The 21216-nt window shown below is 40.4% G+C and overlaps 1 protein-coding gene across 4 annotated transcripts in view; it reads right to left on the minus strand.

The window, feature by feature from the left end:
* The window catches only part of LOC129719467 (protein bric-a-brac 1-like), a 376548-nt gene that overhangs the window by 68111 nt on the left and 287221 nt on the right, over window positions 1–21216 (minus strand). For all 4 annotated transcript variants that reach the window (XM_055670810.1, XM_055670807.1, XM_055670811.1 and 1 more), the window contains one exon: window positions 10428–10485. In XM_055670810.1, the coding sequence (XP_055526785.1) occupies window positions 10428–10485 (58 nt within the window). The remainder of the gene's footprint in view (window positions 1–10427; window positions 10486–21216) is intronic.

Genomic DNA, 21216 nt, shown 5'->3' on the forward strand with positions numbered 1-21216 from the left:
AATGATATGAGCCGTGAAATGAAACAACGACGAGTTGCAGCTGCGAACAGGGCCTTCTACGGACTACATAACCAGCTAAGGTCCCGTAGTTTGCAAACTCGCACAAAACTAGCGCTGTATGGGACGCTGATACTCCAGGTGGCCCTTTACGGACATGAAGCATGGACGCTGAAGGAAGCTGATCGACGAGTGCTTGGAGTTTTTGAGCGTAAAGTTCTGCGATCGATACTTGGCGGTAAACTGGAAGATGGAGTGTGGCGCAGACGCATGAATCACGAGTTGTACCAGGTATAGAAACATGCTGATATAGTGAAGGTAATACAGCGAGGCAGGCTTCAGTGGGCTGGACATGTGGCCTGACGAGAGAGCCGCCAAAACTATCTTCAGTAGAGAACCAGGAAGAGGCCGTCGACTCCGTGGTAGGCCTCGCACGCGGCAGATGTGCGCGGTGGATGAAGATGCACGCTCTGCTGGTGTACGAGGAGACTGGAGAACGGCTGCCCAAGACAGAAGAAGCTGGACATCTCTAATTCGTTCAGCCCTAAACCGGTGAATGGTTCGTCAGCCAACAAAGTAAAGTAAGTAAGTGATTTTTCTTCCTTGTTTGATAATGTTTCAATTACAGTAACCAAATTTTGAATGACTTTAGATGTTGTTAGTTTCATTGAATATTATTTGAGCTTTTCAATAATTCTAGAGTGTCATTCCTACAGTTTTCCATAGCATTGCTAAAGTTCCTAGTACACTATTTAGCATATCAAACGTTCGACCGCCTGCGCCGAAACCTGTGGTGTTTTGTTTTGGTAATCACAAGAAACAGACGGATATAGTGCAGCACTTTTAGTCATGCCGCAATTTAACAGACTGTTCCTTGCTGCATTCATATTAGAATAGAAACAATTAGAACGCAAAGCATATCACAGTTTTTATAGGCACAGTGTTCGGGTTGTAGAAATATAAGTTATTGAAATCAGCCACTTCTTCTGGAGCTGATCAAAGCTACAAATTATTTATTTAGGTTGAGTTACTTATAATTAAAGATATAAATGTTTCGGCTTACAATTATAGTGTACAAACCCAAATTTGCCTTTCCTCCTGCAGATAGATGATGCCGTTACAGATCCGTAGCGCCAATGCAACTTGTATCCTATGTTAAAATAGGTTGAATACCGATTTAATCTATCAAAGATTTTCCAAGACTACTTTTAGTCTATTTATGCTTATTTCGAGTTTTATTAGATTAGAACTACTTAATTTAATGAAGATGAATGTAAAAATTGTGCTATCTTATTAGCCTGTATAAATTTCGCTGCAAATCACTGCGCTACAATCACCACTTCTGATCTTGCACCGTCACCTTCTCTATTGTTCTCGCGGTCGCTCTGCTGGCTGGTGCGCCACTGGTGATAACGTCAGCGCTGGTGATTTTTTCGCCTGATCCCGGGCAGCCAACTGTGTGCTGGTGATTGTTTTGCCTGATCCCGGAGAGCGAACTGTATGCCCTGTGGTATCGTTCACAACATGCCCCGGCCCGTGATCCTGTACCGATCCACTTCCGGTTCAGTGTCACTATCAGTTATCTCTAAGACAGTCAGGTTCGTCGCTGCTCGCTTGCAGAGACCGCTATTGGTTCGAATCCACGCTTGCCGAACTCTCCCGTCACCCGACACTATTGGGTTTTCGACGATTCCACGGACCCAACACTTTCGTTTATTACCTTCTACGACGTATACAAGATCGCCTACTTGCAAATTTTTGGATTCAGCAAACCATTTTGACCGTCCACTAATTGACGGAACGTATTCACGAATCCATTTTTTCCACATTTCTTCAGTCAACTGCTGTGATCGATGGAATGAATCTCTCAAAGCTTTTGCCGGATACGTGGGGGGTGTTCCTTGCCGTGGTTCATTGGGGGACACTCCCCGAAGAAAATTATTTGGTGTCAACGCCTCCTCCGATTCCTGTGATGCGTAGACAAGAGGACGCGAGTTCACTATATCCTCAGCTTCGGTTATTGATGTTAATAAAACTTCATCTGTTAATCGTCGTCCATCATCTAGAACTGACAAGACTGCCTTTACTGACCGGACAAGTCTTTCCCACACCCCACCCATATGGGGGGTAGCTGGGGGGCTAAATGTCCACTTCGTACGAGCTGAAGTGAATTCATTGGCACTCTCTTCTCCAATTGCCTGCATATTCACCTTTAACTCTTTGCTCGCACCCTTCAAGTTCGTCCCATTATCAGAAAAAAATTCTAAGGGGGGACCACGACGGCAGATGAAACGGCGAATTGCCATGAGACAGGGTTGTGTAGTCAGCGAATGAGCTACTTCCAGATGAACTGCTCGTACTACTAAACATGTAAATAAGACGATCCACCGTTTTTCACTGTGCCTGTTCACAACTACCGTGAACGGCCCCAAATAGTCCACGCCCACGTAGCTGAAACAGCGCAGGTAGGGCATAAGTCTTTGAACAGGAAGAGCTGCCATTCTAGGAGTCGCCGGGTGATTTCGCTTTACCTTACACCAAACGCATGTCTTGGCAACTTTTGCAATTACTGCTCCTACTTTCGGTATCAAGAAACGCTGCCTAAGTTCATTTTTAACCGTTTCACGCCCACCATGTCCACATTTTTCATGAAAATGCTGGACGAGTTTTGCTGTAATGATATGATCCTTTGGTAGTATGATAGGAAACCTTAAGTCGAATGGCAAAAACTCGGCCCTACCAGTACGGCCTTCAGAACGAATAATTCCTTGGCCGTCGACTAACGGAGTAAGTTTATAAAGCAAGCTAGATTTTTCTAGCTTCAACCACTTTTCCATCGGTAATTCTGCGTTCTTTTTGAGAATTTTAAATTCAGGCTCAAAAACAGCAATTTGTGCCATTTTGAAAAGCGTCTGTTCTGCCTTTCCTAGTTCTTGCTGTTTTAAGGGGGTTATTACTACTGGATATTTTATTGATTTTAGAAGATTCGCTTGTCTAAGCGAAGCTCTCAACGTTTCTAGTGGTAAACGATTTATTTTCCTTTTACAGTTCGACAGGAACCGATAGACGCTTGCTAACGTTCGAACCAAGATGTTCCATTTTGATATACGCTCGACTTTTATAACTGCTGCTGGCACCTCAACATCGTGAATCATAAGATGCACCTTCATTTCTTCCTCTGTTTCAGCCTGAACCGCCCTTTGCTTCGGCCAGTTTTCTTCTCCAAGGTACATGAAATCTGGTCCATTGAACCAAGTGGAAGCAGCGTTCATCTCCGGGTCCCTAGTCCATTTCGTCAGTTGATCGGCCACGTTCAGTTTTGTGGGAATCCATTTCCATTCAGGCAGCCGGCTGATGGATAAAATTTCACCCACGCGATGTCCTACGTACTCTTTATAACGACGATGGTCTGACCTGATCCACGAGAGAACAGTGGTTGAATCCGACCAGAAGAATTGCGTTTCAATATCGAAAGAATGATTTTTTCGTACTGCGGATGCCAGCCGGGCTCCTATGACTGCTGCTTGCAACTCTAGACGAGGGATAGAGACAGGTTTTAAAGGTGCGACTTTCACGCGGCTTGCCACCAGCACGCATCGCACATTTCCTTCCACAATCGCTCGAAAGTATGCAACACACCCTAGCGCTCCTTTACTTGCATCTGTTATAATATGAAGTTGAATTTTCTTTACTTCGGACAATTTTGATACACCGAAATAACTCCGAGGAACTTTGATGGCAGCAATTTGCGGCAATACTTTAGTCCAACGTGTCCATTTCTCATAGGATCTATCATCAACTGGATCGTCCCAGTCGCAACCGGTTCTCCATAGATCCTGAATCAACATTCTTCCAAACACGGTGAAAGGGGAAAGAAGACCTTGAGGGTCAAACATCGACATCACGCAGCTAAGTACTATTCTTTTTGTTGGTCTCTCGATGCCATGAAGCACTGGTTTATATGCCTCCCGAACTGTAGTTGCAAAACGAAACACATCCTCTGATGGGTCCCATATGATTCCCAAAACCCGTTCGACCATCGTGCTTTTATCTCGATTGAAGTGAACAGCAGAATTTTTGCTTGGTTCCCCCATGGCTTCAAGAAATTCCGATGAATTGGAAACCCAATTCCTTAGATGAAAACCGCCGCGAGAGTGTATATATTTAACCTCCCTTGCGATCTTGTAAGCATGATCTACAGAATCGGCACTATCGTAATAGTCATCAACGTAATGGTTGTTGATTACTGCTGCAGCTGCCTCCGGAAATTTCTCAGCAAACTCCGCTGCGTTGATATTTTTGATAAATTGGGCTGAGCAGGGAGAACAGGTAGATCCGAAAGTTGCGACGTCCATGACGTAAACTTCCGGTTTGTCGTTCGGACTGGAGCGAAACAGAAAACGTTGGGCTTGTTTGTCGTCAGAGCGAATGCGTATCTGATGATACATTTCTTGTATATCGCCGCCGAAGGCAATCCGTCGCTCTCGGAAACGATTGATGACCGCTGGCAGCGACTGAAGCATATCTGGACCCGCTAATAGCTCGCTGTTTAATGAAATCCCATTTACGGTGGCTGCTGCATCCCAAACAAATCTAATCTTTCCTGGTTTTCGTGGGTTTCGTACCACGTTCAGCAGAAGGTACCAAATACTGTTAGGTTGCGACTCCACTAGTTCCTTCTCAGTAGCTTTGTGCGCATAACCTTTTGTTACGTAGTCTCGAATCTGCTGATGTACGCTCTGAAACAATTCTGGATCCCTGTCCAGCTTTTTCTCCAATGATATCAATCTTCGGACAGCCATTGGGTAACTGTCAGGAAAATGGCGCGTATCAGCACGCCACAGCAAACCCGTTTCGAAACGGTCATCAACGCGAATTGTAGTGGCTTTGAGAATTGCTCGTGCTCGTTGATTCTCCGAAGATTCCAATAAGCCTTCGAAAGGAGTGGTTAAGTTTTCTACAACATATTGTTCTCGAATTAGATCGTGAAGCCGTTCATTCGTTATCGCTTCGTATGAATGAAAATTCAGGCTTACTTCTGCAGTCGTTTCCCGGGGTTCAGGCCCGTATATCATCCAGCCTATTTTCGTGAACACAGCGATTGGCTCTCCTGCTGGACCGACGCGCGAGTTAAGAGGTGCGAAAATGTGTAAATTATCTAAACCTATAATTATTCCGGGCCTAGAACGTTCATAATTTGCCACGGGAATATTGCTAAGATGCGGGTATCGATTTGTTAGTTCTTGAGACTGTAGATCTTGCTCAGGCAACATTAACTGTTTCACAGTGCGTACATTTGTCAATGGCAACATGGTGTCAGATCCTTGTGCAGACAATTTTACGTTAGCTCTTACTGATGTATTTTCATATTTTTTAACATTTCCAGTCCACGTAACCACCAAAGGCTCTGCAACTCCTTTAATATTCAACTGCTTTGCCACCGATTCCTCAATTAGCGTAGCAGATGACCCTTCATCAAAGAATGCCAGAAGGGTGGCGACGCGATCGCCAAAATGTAGGCTAATTGGTGCTATTCGGAAAATAACCGATCGACCTATTCGATCGTGAGCGTGGCATTTCACATTTGAAATCTGAACGGCTGCTTCAACTCGATGTAACAATGGGTGATGACCGCCTCGGCAGCCACCAACATTGCAGCGAATTTTGAAATTGCATGTACTTTTCCCATGATTGTTAAGACAAAGCGTACACAATTTATTTTTCTCTACCACCTTCAACCTGTTAACCAAGGACATCCGTTTAAAATCGTCGCAGAATCTGAGTTTATGATCTGTTCTTCTGCAGACCCAACATGGTTTGACTCCTTTAATGTCTGAATGATCTTCGGTTCTGCTGGATACAGCATTATGCACATGCATAAACTCCTTCCGTTTTGTATTCGCTTTACTGAACGACGGCGATGACGATTCCCATACACCAGGAGGAACAAACTCTGTCACCTCGGACACGTCGGATACGATGTCGTTCATAAAGTCAGTAAACATCCAGAGAGGCGTTCCATTTTTCCCTCGTTTGAATCGGACCCAGTCTAACCGATAGTTGGGAGGAAGTTTTTCCACCAACTCTTGAACTAACATTGGATTGCTTAGGTGTTCCTTTAAATTTGCCGCTTCCAAGTGGTCGCAAAGTTGTTTTACTGTCAGCCCAAACTGAATAAATGTGTCCAGACGATCGGCTCTAGGTGCTGACGAATTGCGTACTTTTGTGAGAAGGGTTTTCAGCAGCTTTTCCGGTTTCCCAAATAATCGGCGAAGGTCTTCTATGACGTCCGGGACTGAACTTGGAAGTACCAATCTACTACGCACCGCCTCTAGAGCATTCCCTTGCAGACTATCTTGTAGTCGTTTGAGGTTGTCTAAGTTTGAAAAACCACAGGCTTCTGTTGTAAATTCGAAACTACTGATAAATATTGGCCACACCTCCGGTTCGCCTTTGAACACGGGTAAGTGCTTCGAGATCGCCTGGCGAGCTGCTATATGTTCTGCAGATAATTTCGTAGGCTGTCGAATTCTATTTCGGTTTCGCGTTTCCTCTGTACTGTACTTTTCCGGAACATCATCATGGTAACTCACCACAGAACTTCCCTCAGAATTCTGATCGCTGTCTTCTGCCTCAATTTCATCAATACAATTTTGCTCCTCTACACCTTTCTTGGGTTCGTGTCTTGAATTTTCTCCTTGCTTTTGCATCCAAAAATCAATCTTTTCGCCAAAAAACATATCCCTTTCTTCATGTCTATCTTTATTTAATGTAATGCCTTGCCTAACGTACTTCTCTGCAATCATCTGTTTCGCTGCTTGAAATTCCTGCTGCATATTCTTCCTTTCCTCCAAAAACGTTTTTTCTTCTTCCAACTGTCTTTCTAACATTTGCCGCTCTTCCTCCAATTGCTGCTTTTTCGATTCTCTTTCTTGTGACAATCGCTTTTCGAAAAGTTTGGTCTCCATCTGTCTTTTTTTCTCCTTTAATATTCTCTCCATTTCTAACCTTCTTTCTTGAAGAATCATTTCCTCTGCCATTTCTTTTTCCTTAATTCGTTGCTCTTCTTCCAATTTTCGTAATGAAGTGGCGAAAGACGTACTCAATTCGTGCTCAGACCCTCCATCACTTTTGGATTTCTGGCTTCCAGTCCTTTTCGACTGTTTGTTCGTTTTCGGAACCAGCAACTCTTTAGTGCATTTTTTACAGTTCCAGTCACGATCTTCAATTGCCTTCGTTACCCCGACGCAGAAAAAAATGCGCCCACTGATGGCAAGAATCACACTGTACCATATCACATGCACTTTCGGGGGCATCGCATAGCATACATGATGACTCATCGGCAGAATCCATCCTTTGAGGTTATAATTCTTTGATTTTGTTCGGGTTGTAGAAATATAAGTTATTGAAATCAGCCACTTCTTCTGGAGCTGATCAAAGCTACAAATTATTTATTTAGGTTGAATTACTTATAATTAAAGATATAAATGTTTCGGCTTACAATTATAGTGTACAAACCCAAATTTGCCTTTCCTCCTGCAGATAGATAATGCCGTTACAGATCCGTAGCGCCAATGCAACTTGTATCCTATTTTAAAATAGGTTGAATACCGATTTAATCTATCAAAGATTTTCCAAGACTACTTTTAGTCTATTTATGCTTATTTCGAGTTTTATTAGATTAGAACTACTTAATTTAATGAAAATGAATGTAAAAATTGTGCTATCTTATTAGCCTGTATAAATTTCGCTGCAAATCACTGCGCTACAATCACCACTTCTGATCTTGCACCGTCACCTTCTCTATTGTTCTCGCGGTCGCTCTGCTGGCTGGTGCGCCACTGGTGATAACGTCAGCGCTGGTGATTTTTTCGCCTGATCCCGGGCAGCCAACTGTGTGCTGGTGATTGTTTTGCCTGATCCCGGAGAGCGAACTGTATGCCCTGTGGTATCGTTCACAACACACAGTATCGGCTTGTGATGCATATCTATCAAAACTTTCGGGCGCGATATTGTAATTGTATCCTGGTGGGCTCAGAGAATTTATCCGCATTATTTTTAGTTTCGCAGCGCATGTTTCACCATCTCTCTCCAACAACCTCGGTGGTTTAAGATGCCTTCTTATGATACTTCTCCGATAACTAATAGCAGCATGTATGGAACCAACATTGTAGTGTATGCAACGTGATCCTGATGACATTTTGTTTAGCTTGCTTTCCAGTGTTTCAATTGAGGATGCTCAGTTCTTTTTCTTGTTCTACAAAGCCTTTCTTCTATGCTTTCTCTTCTCAGGGCTTGGCATTTCTACTAATTAGAATGAAATACATCTCGCCATTGTAAGTTGCGATTTACCAGCGGAATCAAATGCGAGATCCTGTAGCAATACACGTTTGCATGAGACTGTCAATAAACGCACAGCATCATTATCAACGGAAATCGATGAAACGTAGAGACAACGAGGCACAACCGCCGCACGGTCACTGGTGCAGTCTCGCTGAAGCTGCGACGTTCAGCGCCGTTCATCGAGGCACAACCGCCGCACGGTCACTGGTGCAGTCTCGCGGAAGCTGCGACGTTCAGCGCCGTTCATCGACGTTCACACTAAGGGAGTCCCTCTCGTGCGGAATCGCCGCCAGAAAGCTGTCCATTTTTTTTCGCTCTCTCTTCTTATTTTTTTACACAACCACTGCAAAAATCAACATACTCGCGGCCGGCAGATGCGGTCAGAGCCAGAAGAATAAGCAACATCAGCACAGGCTCCGGCCGGGCGACGGCGTAAACACGACCGCCCTTTTAGTCTTCTCCTCTGCTGCTGCTGCTACGGTCCCTCGGGGGTGGTAAATTCTGTACACGGAACCGCGCTTTCTCTCGCGCTCGTACCGGCGGGCCGGAAAGGAAAGCGTGATTGCAAAAAGTATAGATTTTTTAATTAAATCCACTGCCGTTTGGAATCATATACATTCTGTGCGGTTTATTTTTTCTATATTTTATTCTTTTTGCTTGCATTTTTTTCCTCATCAATGTTCCTTCTGCGGGGGATCTTTTCCCCGGGTACGAACACCAACGGAAGAGTGAACAACGGACTCGCGTAAATACACACGGTGGCGTAATGGTGGAGTTTTCCGCGAACCCATACTCTCTGCGTGCTTCTGTCCACTCCGATGGTACTTCCATTGCATCCTAGGGGAACACAAACAGAGGCAAATCGCGCTTTTCCTCCGTCTACAGCAGATACTGGTTCGGTTGGATGCTGTATTCCCGCACTCGGAAACAAGTCATTTGCCTCTGATGGTTACCATCCAGGCGGAACATGCATCATAAGCTGCTGTTGCTGCTGGTCGAAGTGCCGGTTTTGGTGGTTTCGTTCAACAATTTTCCACGTGTGTGCTTCATATTATAAAAATATACGTTTTCTATCTGAGATATTAATTTTTAATTCATAATCACTTTAAAATTTTAGAGCGGCTACATGATGTTTTTATAAATTTAATAATCCTGTGAATAATGATAAGAGTAATATTTTTATCCAACAACCAAACACCAAAAACACCTGAACGTTCTATTAGAAAAAGATTGAAATGTACTGGAAGGAGTTCATTCTTCTCTTTTTGCTGTCCATCAGCTCTCTTCGTCAGGACGGGAAATAAAAGAACGTCCAATGCAAGAGAGAGAAAAAAAAACAGATGAAATTTTTAAATTTTTTACATAATAGCGAGAAAATAAGCAGAAGGGAGAAAATTTATTTTGGAAAATGTATACACAATATCCGCGGTTTAGAGAGGTGAATTGTACAGTTCAGGTACTGAGGAACATCATCATCGTCGTTGTCGCCGACGTCGTCCCCAACTCTTGCTATATAGCTCTGCTCTGTCATCGCTAGCTTGCAGAAGGAAAAAAACTGCAAAAAAATTACGACAACTTTAGCGGAGGGTTGTTGTAAATGTTTGTCGAGCCAATAGATGGAAACCAGAAGCGAGCGGGGGAAGAATGGTAATCGTAGTCGCGATGCTTTTGGCTCTCAAATTCGCCATGTAACGCTCCCTTCGAACCCTTGGTTGTGTGAGGGTGTGATTTTCCGTGCCGCACGTTGAGCCGGCAGCGAGTTTTTTGCGCGAAAATGTGAAAAAAACACCGTAAAGTTGAAGATAGTCCGAAAGTATACACACACACACACACTCGCACTGAGAGCCGGCTTACGTACATAAGCGAAGGTCTGACATTGTTAATAATTTAAAATCAATTAACATCTCTGTTTGTGCTGCTCTAGACGCGACCGTTGATTGTGAGAGAAAGAGAGTAAAAGGATGAGTCAGTAGTTTTTAACGGTTACTAGTGGACCGGAGTCACCGTGAGTAATGGATGTAAAGATTCTAGTTCAATTTTATTCTACTTTCCTCAAATGCTATGTTTTCAAACTTGCAAAGACTTACCAGCTATCGAAGAAGTAGACGCACCAAGCCATGCCTGGGAGTTCTCCAAAAGTTTCGCCTGCAAAGAAATCAGAGCAAAAGCAAAAGCAGATCAGTATCCTGCGGGAAAGCGTGTTATTTGCGAGGAAATTCCCATCCTTGGTTTATGCTGCATCGGCTACGCGTCATCCCGGTTCGATCGATCGAATCGATGCTGCCGGGCAGGACACGTAAACCAGCAGCGGAAGGACGGACTGGAATTATTAGGTAGCTCTCATTAAATTGGCGGCTTAGTCCTCGCCGGCGGATGAGTTTTTCGCTTTCGAATCTGTATTTTTTTTGTTGAGGGTTAAATAATATAATAAATGTTGCAAATAAAACTGCCACGAGTGCTTTGGGTGTCTGCGCTCTGTGGCGCAGTAGAAAAGAATAATAATAAAATATGATAAATAAAAAAAATCTCTGCAGCCCCCGGGGTAGGACCTTGAGACGGTTGCGATTGACTTCATGATTGTTATTATTACTCTCGTTATCGGACTGGTCGAGATCGGGTGAAAAGGCGCCTCTCGCAAACAGGGCAAGCACTTTTTCAGAAGTTTTTCGTTGCGAAATACACATTTCTATGTAATTATTTACTTATAGTTGCATTTTTATTTATATCAAGGTAGAAATGTAATTAAATGGCTCAATTTAGAGAGAAAAAAACTGTTATTGGTAAAGAAATTAGTTCTGTGGTTGAATTTCAATTAAACCTAACTTCTATATAGAGTTAAAAGTATTTGTTGCGCATTGTTTTCAATTCTTCGTTCAAAAGTCAGCTTTTATCAGTGTTACACGAGCCATTATTAATAATCCTATTTTATGTATACACGTTTAATAAAAGAACCAAAGCATCATTTTTACATTCAATTGAATTTTAAAGTTTAGTTTTACTTTGCGCAGATTCACTCAATGGCAATGAGGGGCAAAATAGTAAGCAAGTATAAATTGGATTACTGCAAAAAGATTTCACTGCTAACTAAAAGAAAATTTGGAACTTCAAAACATAAATGTTCAGACGGATATGCATTGATCAAATATTGTATAATGTCTTTGACAAAATTGTGCTCTAAGAGAGAAGCTACAGTATTGTTGTTTTGTTTCATTTATCATAATTTTTATTTCAGGATTAAATTTTTTGATATAGCACGACTTCTAACGTCGTAAGGGTGAAAATTTAGATTTTTCTCATATCTCATGAAAAGTTTTACATGTAGTGTTTTAACCATCACTAGCTAGACCAAAATCGACTGTTTTTCCATGGTTTAGAATTGAAGGTAAAACCATCAGAAGAGCTCTCTACTGTCAACAAATGATGCATAAGAGCCAAGCTTTAAAGTAAAAAACGGCCACAATACAAGGGAAGACACGGCAAAGTGGTTCTTTTGCACGACAACATTTGACCACATATTGCTAACGTCGTTAAAATGTATCTGGAAACGCTGTAAAGGGACGTTCTATCTTCCTTCGCTGTATTTTTCTGACACTGCTCTATCCAATTACCTTTTCTGATTAACAACGCATGGCCTGGTTGACCAATTTTCGAGGAGACCAAAATTTTGATAGATTCATGAATAGCGTCAAAAAACTCGTTCGACACAGAAACCACTAGAAAGGTTTGGAAAAGATATGCCTAGCAAGGGAAAATATTTTTATGAATAGGAATGTAACTTCTTTTTTAAAATTGATGAGTTTGTGTATGAGACACGATCACAATGTTAATGTTGGATTACGACATACTGTCTTAACAACAACAATATCGCACGCTAGCCTGGGGGACTAATGCGGTCTCGATCAACTAGATTAGTTGAGAGAATTCGTTATCGATATTGTTTTCGCACATTTTGTATGTTGTAGGATAAGTACAACGATACACCGTGCCCCAGTGCTGAGTCGAGAAAATTTCCAGCTCGAAAAGATCCTCGACCTGATCGGGAATCGAACCCGATATCACAACCGTGTGGGCGAGCTAGCCGACCACAGAACCACGGGGACCATACTGTCTTATGTCAATGTATTTCCTGCAATAGGTTGGGGAACCCGATCAGCCAAATATATCAGAGTTATAACATATCTTGATATATTTTGTAACAAGCTGTTCTTGTATCATCTTGTGGTCTAAACTTGGTTTCGTTAATAGTTGAAATATCAAAAATCTTATCAAATTTATTCATTGATTATTACATATTATTGCAAGTTTTGTTAGATTTTCGGCAGAAAAAGATCAAAATTAATTAGAACTAAAAAAAAATGATCGATTTTCCAGAACGAAGTTTTTTTGGTTCTTTTTGGGGCCCCAAACAACCCTAAACTTACCGGACGTCGACAGAAACATAAATTTCGACATAATCAACTTTGAACCTATAATTACCTATAAGACATTGCGTCTATGGACGGTTCAAGCAGAACTGTCCCATACTGATGGGTCGAAGACGTCACGCACGGATAATCTAACTTTGAACAGCTCTAGTATTTTTTTAGTATACCCTAGCTCTTTAGTGTCTTCGGCCAAATTGTTAGGCATCAAAAAACCTACCATTTGAAGTCAAGAAACCTATGGTTTGAGCCATTTTAGCTTTTTAGAATGGAAAATGCAAAAAAGTTGGTTCTTCCATACAAATCACCATATAAATTTGAAATGCAATGCGTCAAGCGGAGACAAAACCAATCGCCTTCCGATAAATTTAGGATTGTTTGGAGCCCCAAAACAGAACAAAAAAACTTGGTTTTGGCTTTCTGCTATCAAGTTTTGTTATTTCTATATAACGATTCCCCACCCTAATAAATATGCTTTGATATTATTACAGATTTTTCTTTAATTATGTTATTTAAAATAATTTTTAGCTTTTGCATCAAAATATATGTTAAAACAGGCTTTTCCCAAAATGCTTAAAAATTTTAGAGTTCCCGATCAAACGATTATAACAAATGGCAAACACAAATGTATCTGAGCTTGATAGAAAAAACAAAATCTGTAACATTTCTGATGTGCCCGAATAATCATAAGCAGCATATCAAATTCTGTCTTCTAGGGCTGGAAAAAAGTGTTTTTTTGTGGAAAGTACCGTATTTTCAGTTTACAGAAAAATGGTTTGTACTTAATCTTGTCAAGGGTGATTCACTTTAATTCAAGAATAACTTGGTTTTTAATTTTTCACATCTTATCATCATGTTGTGTGAAATATTTGGCCGATAATAAAATGAGAAAAAATAAAAACCAAATTACTCTTGAATTAAAGTGAACCACCCTTGACAAGCTTAGGTTCAAACCTTTATTCTGTCAACTGAAAATTCAATATATGAAGAAAAAAAAACTGAAAATTCAATACTTTCCACTAAAAATTCTTTTTTCAGCCCTATTATTCGGTGCAACGCTACAAACCAATTGTTATAAAGAAATCGATGCGTGAAATGATCAATATTTCTTATAACGGACAAATCAGCAGAAAAAATCTTTATCAATCTACATAATTACGTATCACAATGCAGAATGAAAGTTACAGCATATAAAAGAACCGCGAGCCCTGAGGATGCTTCCATAGAAGGACCGAAACGTGGGTGATGAACGAATTGCAATTAACGCACCTCAACGCAGTTTGGAATACCAAAAGCCCTAGTAATAAATAAACATTAAACAAGGCTTAATAACACATGCATTTGCATACCAATACACAACAAAAGCACGTCTGATGTTGAAATTGAAAAGATGGTTCTAGGAAATGACAAAAACTAAGATATGATGAAAGTGAAGAAATGAATTACAAGAGAGTTAGGAAATGCAATAGGTTCCTTCAACGATGTAGGTACTCAAATGAGCTGAAGTAAATTGCTTAGGACAGCGTATTTTCTTGCTATGAGGAAGGTACGAGAAATTGTTAAAGAGAAAAATGTTACGAACAAATAAGAGTTCTTGTTTCATATTTTGTACTTTAAACATTAAGGAATAACTCATGTTGAATAGAGCATACCGTCAGCCGGGTTGAGATTATGCCAACAAACCCGTGACTTGTTAGCCATCTCTTCCGGGTCAGAAGACTAGTTTTTCTTGGTTAAGTATTCGAGGAAACTTATTCAAGAAAGTTTGGTCTCGAGATCGCCATGAGATGGCTGACAAACAGTAGGTTTGTATGGCACAATCTCACCCCTACTGGCACAATCTCATGGTAACAAAAATTATATCAAAAATCTTCTTTTCATACATTTTCACTGTATGGTAAATATTAGGTCCCTTCGTGTTTTCACAATTTTACTTATGGAAAGGTTTTGTAAGGAACTGAACAAAATTCGTCATCATGCATAAAAATGTGTTATTGTTGTTTTACAACTATTCTAAAGTGTTGGAAATTTAGGTTTGACGAACTTGCCTTTATAACCATCTTTGCTTAGCTTTATTAGGGTAGCTTTTAATTCATAATTGATCATCACTAATTTCATCATATAAAATAACTTGGCTGATTTAAGAGTTATATGTAACTAAAAATTTGTCAAAAATAATACGTAGAACCCATATTAAAAAGTACTATTCTGCTGAAAATTTTGTTGCTTATTTAAAATCGCAAAAATTGATAAAAATCGACGATCGAAAATGACTTGTATTTTAGTTCATTTATAATATTTTTAGCGGACGCATAGTTAGGTTTCCAACTGATTGTAAGAAAGAAAAAAATCCGTTGACAACTGACTAATTTTCAAACTTTCGAAAGTGGATAGTTTTCGTGACGCTCTTTTCGGTTTTTTAATTTGCACCCCTATTTATATTGCTGTAAGACGTAATACTACGTCAAAAACACTGTAACTAGTTAAAGTTCTAAGTTTAAATTTTTGTGCTAGCCGAAATAACAGAGAAAGTAGTTAAAAGTTCTCTTGGTTATTTCGAGGTCGCACACAAAAAGATTTTTGTTCTTAGGTGCTTTTTTCAGTAAATATTCGACATATTTTTGATGGTTACGACCAAACTTTGTTTAAATTCTGTATTTTTTAATTATTGGGGCTTTGAATGTGTCAACTGATTTAAAAAATAGATTTATGCCGACAAGAGCTCGATTGCGGCGCAGTCCGTGTTTAAAATTAATTTACGTTTTGACGTAGAATACGGTTCACTTTAATAAGGTGTCATTCCGAAATATCGAAAATAGAATGAAACGGCAGAATGAAAGATTTCAAATCCTTACAACTTTATTACCACTGAACGAATTTTGGTCATTGATATTTTGTTGACTGGAGAGCAAATTTCTCTTGTTCAAGAAAACAATTTTCCGAACATTTTTTCAACTTAAAGACATTTAAATTCATAGCCAATTTTATGGAACTAATCACGTGCCTGCAATAATGCAGTCCAAGCAATTCACCAGCACAGATGGCATTAATGTATACAAACGATTTGTTGTTGTTTTTGTTGCTTTCATGCCCACCGGAAGTATGACACCGATGTAATACTGAATACGATGCGGCGCGAATTACGTCGAAATAATTCGGGACGAGTTTTGACGCGTGTCAGTTTTAATTGTTGATATTATCCTCACATGAGAGAAGACACAGTTGGCGCCGCACCGTTTTCAGTATGAAATCGGCTCAACTGTCACATATAGAAGCAAGCATGCGACAATTTAGTCTTCATTTTTCATCCGATCACAGGATGATTTACTGAAAATTGTATCGACCAACAGCAAGCCGACTTGCCGCAGGGCAGCCGGCGATGATTTTATGTTTGTATGGTTTTTGCTGCAACACACGCTGATTTAATGGCAGCATTCCGTAGCGGGAGGCGTCTTGCTTCTAGTGCATCAAAATTATTGCCACCCGCCAGAACGTTGCTAATAGTGGTAAAAACTCCGAAGTCTCCCTTTTCTCTTAGTGTTTATTTTTTGACTGCAGACGCAAAAGCAACGATGGAAAATGTTTTAATTTTTTCACCATTTTCTCGTCTTTATCTTTATACTGTGTTTATATTGTTTTTATGTTGTGCCACATCAATGGCATTTTTTTAACTTATTCATCAAACAATTTTACCAACTTGTTTAGTTGCGACTCAACAACAACAACAAACAAATTTCAAACATAATTCAAAATAGCTCCTAGGGTAAAATATGATCGTATTTCGTTAAAACTAATTTTGGCGTCACTTTTTAATCGCTAAAATTAAATGTAGAACTGTAAATTTCATAATTCGCAAGTTAAGAAAATTTAGCATTGCTTCAAGAACGTGTTTGTGGCTTTGAGAAAGGCCATTTGTAATTTGTACTTGGCAGAAGAAACGAAACAATTCGCTTTGAGCTAACGTATTTCGATATAGTTTTAGCTTCGGATCCAGCGTACTTGGCTAGCTCTCCTTGTAACAGTAATAGTACGGAGGGCTAAACTTGGCTGCTCTGCCGCTTGTCTAAGACCCGATTGAGTCCTCGATGCCATCTTAAAGACGAGTTTGTTGGCGGTTGAACAAGTGACGAAAAACGAATGCATTTCGCCTATACCGAAAAAAACAACATCCTGCACACCCCCCCTCTTTTACTTTTTTGCATAATGACGTGTGTGTGGTCCCGCCCACTTGCTGCGTTAGTCCTGTCTGTAGGTATTTGAGACAATCGCATATGTTTATTTCATCACATTATCATTAATTCGTCTACTGACTTTTGCGAGATCCGGGTATATGCAGGGTCGGATTAAGGCCTGTGGGGACACGGGGGGCATGTACCATGTGGGGGGGGGGGGCTTTTTAATTGTCAAAAACTCAATAATGGAACATGTCATATACAAATCTAAGTTGAAGAAAGATTGTGTCAGTGTCACAGAAAATCGTGATGCTTTAAAAAACTTTGAATTACAAAGTTTTTTTAAAGCATCACAATTTTTTTTGTGTCTTTGTTCATTAGAAGTAAACTATATTAGGTAAGAGACACATTTTACGCCAGGTTGGTCAGATGTTGGCAGCCCCCTTTCAGAATAATGAGAGTTTGTGGGTGTGTAGGCTTAATTAAACTAAACAACTTTGCATACTTTCTATAAGATTCATCTAGGCTGACATTTGAAAAGTGCTGAAATTTTTAAGCATTTTTTATAGAATTTTTTATAGTATTTATCAAAAGAGCAATGTACTTTCTGACGGTTTCACAGCTGTGGATGGCTCGTTAAAAGAATTGAAATCCCATAAGCAGAGGGTAAGCATCGATTAAGAAGTCATATATAAATAATGTAGCATTTTAGAGGTGAGGGTTTTAGATTTTGTGACCATTTTTTGTCGTAATTCACCTTTTAATAAATTTTAATAAATATTGCTAGCAGAGTAGCCAGTGTGACTTTGCCCTAGTATCCTTTGAAAGCATAAAAAAATCTTAAAACAAAACTCACCGCGTTACATCATCGCCTGCATCGCTGGATACATCATGCACTGCATGCATTGCACGCATTTAAACTCAATCGATCAGAGTGTGCGGTGCGAAAAAACTCAAACTATCGAGAGGAAGCAGATTTAAGTTGGATTTAAATCTGGAGAAGTGTTACTCAGTTCAACTTTGCACGAGTTCATGCCATCACTGATTGCTAGTCATGGCACGAGTAACGCATAAGTTTCCTATTATGATTGCTTTTTTCTATTCAATAACAATAAATTTTATTTTAATTGGTTTTGTAACCACCCTAGTAAAACAAAAAAATGAACCACCCCAATAAAAATCGAGTTTGAGATAGATAATAAACAATAAAATAATTTACATCTGGTTTGGAACAAGCTGTGAGTCATTTTAGAAACCCGTTTTGAAATATTCAATATTAGCCTACGGTTGCTCAGAAAACGGCTACTTCCCAAAAAGTCGATTTTCGGTCAAATTTTCTTCTTCTAGATAACACCAGATTCCGACGTTTTATGCATTTTGAAGACATATAGCATCGAAAAAAAAAATCCATTTTCCCAATTTTTTGCCCCCTTGGTAGTTTTTCGAAAGCCGAAAAATCACAGCTTTGAGGCACTCCTAAATCATGTCCGATCGAGCTGAAATTTTGCACAGATCAGTTTTTGGGCCAATGAACTAAATGTACATGGTCGGTTTTAGAAATTTGACATGACCCTTTTCGCTGCCACCCTAGTGTGCAGTCGTCACTGCTCACGCTCATGAGTTGCTCAATTTTAAATTGGATAAACGTTATTCAAAAGTTTCTCTACAGCAGTGCTTCCCAACCTTTTTGGCTCCGCGACCCCTTTCGCTAAACACAAAAAGCTCCGCGGTCCCCTTTGCGAAGCACAGAGATTTCTGATACAAATTTTACAATACAATCTTCTGCGTTTCTCATTCGTATATTGGCCTGCGCGTCTAATTTGTTTCACATCTCGGTCCTAATTCGCAGAAGAGTTGATAATCTGCTTTCACAGAGATATCTAGAGACAAATTTTAAATAACTGTCAAATTCACCAAGAGCTTCGCGGCCCCATACCGGCCGCGGATCATCGGTTGGGAACCACTGCTCTAGAGGGAAAGAGATTTGTTTTGATCAGGTAGAATGTTCTATCGTTGAAAAAACCGTACATAGGATATTTAGTACTTTATGCTGAGCAACGAAGAACGATCGTTTAAAATTTTTGAGTTCCTCAAGGATCGCATTTGTGCCCTTAATAACTATTCAGTTTATTGGAAAAAATGCACTTAAGATTGATTCAACGTAAAGATAGCATTTTTAAGCACAAGTTCAATTACGCCACAATTTCCCAGAACGCCGCTAGATCGGTGCAGTGAACTTTAAGAGCACGAGTCTCGGGCCCCCGAAGTAAAGAGAGTAGGAAGCCCACACCGGTAGCTTCAATATCGGTGCGATACCATTTAAATTTAATACTTTAATAAGCACATTTTAAGTACAATGTGAGCAATGTATCTAAACATAAAGTACAAAATGATCGTCTTTAAGTCAGCGCATAGCGAATGAGAAATTCCATCAAAACGCCAGTCCGGTTGGGCGGCTTCCGCCAATCACGATCACGAGAAGCTCCATCGGCAGGAGAAGAAAAAAATTTAACATACATTCATCCGACAGTCCTCGAATGGATCCCGTATGCCTTACATTGTGTGGCGGTGAAAGAGAATGAAGCATGATTTACATGTTGCGGCATACCTCGAACAGAAGTCGTGAAGCACAGCCCCAGTTAGTCAGGCCTACGCACTTTGTAGGCCATACATTTTCGGCAAGGTGTTTTTCCTGCGACCTGCTCGGAAAGGGACGGAAAGGGAGAGTGAAAATTATTAGTTGCAAATAAAATATAAATCCATGTTCGATATAATTTGCTGTTTGCCCAACAATGATGGGGTTCGACGGATTCCGAGTGTAGCCGCGCCGCACCGTTCAGAGAGTCCAGGAGTGCCGCTGCGAATTGACTCTGATCGATTGGAGCGGAAATTTAACGTTTTCTGTTGTTTTTAAGTGTTTGATTTTTGTATTTTTTGGGATTCGTTTGGTGATAAAGAAAATCAATTCTATTGTTGCGGTGAAGGAGGCCTGCAGGCCTTGTATTGTAATGTCTTATGAAAACAGCATTAATTGGAATATTTTTTTGCTAAAATTTTGGGTAACCGAAGCAAGAACTTTAAGGTGTAGGTATGTGCGAAGTCGAACGGCAATAAAATGTTGTGAGAGCGAATGCGCACTTGCAACAAATCAGCTACAATAATTCGAGGGTAGATGTTATGGGCAGTAAAGGTGCAGCCGCAGATCGATAATTACGAGAGCCGTGCAAGAAAAGCAATCTGGCCCCCATCACCCGAAATGTTGGGCCGCTTTTGTTGCTGGGGGCTTCCGATTTCGGGCAGTCAAGTCACATATTCTCAGCCGTATCATCTCACGTTAGGTTTTTTTTACGATCTCGATATGCCGGGGCACGAAAGCAAATGTTTTAATAAGATTTTATTTCGCTTACTTGGTCGTTGGTTTTTGGTTGGTCAAGTTGGTCATTTGCCTCCTGGAATGTGTATGATTCTCGTTCTATTACTGCAGCGATGTATCGAGAATTATAATTATAATGAAAATGATGGAATAAAATTATAGAGATCGTCTTGAGTAATTTCACGAACAAAAAGTACATTTGAATACGAATGCGTTTGTATGTACGTACAACTAAGCATTGATTATGACATTCTTTTGTTTTTAGCAATTCGTAATGAGTTGTTGAGCTTTTTTGCTGGATAGCAATATAGGTATATCAAAGCTTCGATATGTTACAGTAGTGAACCACACAATACGGAATAGCAAGCAGTACAGCTGTACAACTTGCAGAAGAGGAAAAAAAACTCGGCTGACGTCCGTCCGAAAGAAGCAAACAAATGAATAACGTCAGGTGAGTCGTAACAACAACAGCAACAACAACAACCACGATAATAATAATAATAATAATCAAACGGCATCTGGGGTCGCTTGCAAAAATGACCCGTTTCAATAAAATATTCAATTGTGCAACTGCAACAAGCGGAGACAATTAATTTTGCACGGTGTTGGTAAACTTATCCACCGTTGCGTTTGCGTCGTCTGTCTGTTTGTGTGGACGGTTTGTAATTAGGGTAATTTATACTGGGGGCCAAGCCAATGCAATGCACTAATGTGACGTATTACGGAGCAAGCGATAGAGATAGAGAGAGAGAGAGAGAGAGAGAGAAGCCACGAGCTTGCCTCGATCTGTATCTCTGTACGTATCGTATATCGTATCGAATATCAAATAGGATGACCGGCATTCGTTTCCCCTCGAGCTGTGGCCGTGCTTGGCTTTTTATCGAATTAACGTCAATAAAAGAGGAAATGC

Source organism: Wyeomyia smithii, chromosome 2, assembly GCF_029784165.1.
Source record: "Wyeomyia smithii strain HCP4-BCI-WySm-NY-G18 chromosome 2, ASM2978416v1, whole genome shotgun sequence".
NCBI lineage: Eukaryota > Metazoa > Arthropoda > Insecta > Diptera > Culicidae > Wyeomyia > Wyeomyia smithii.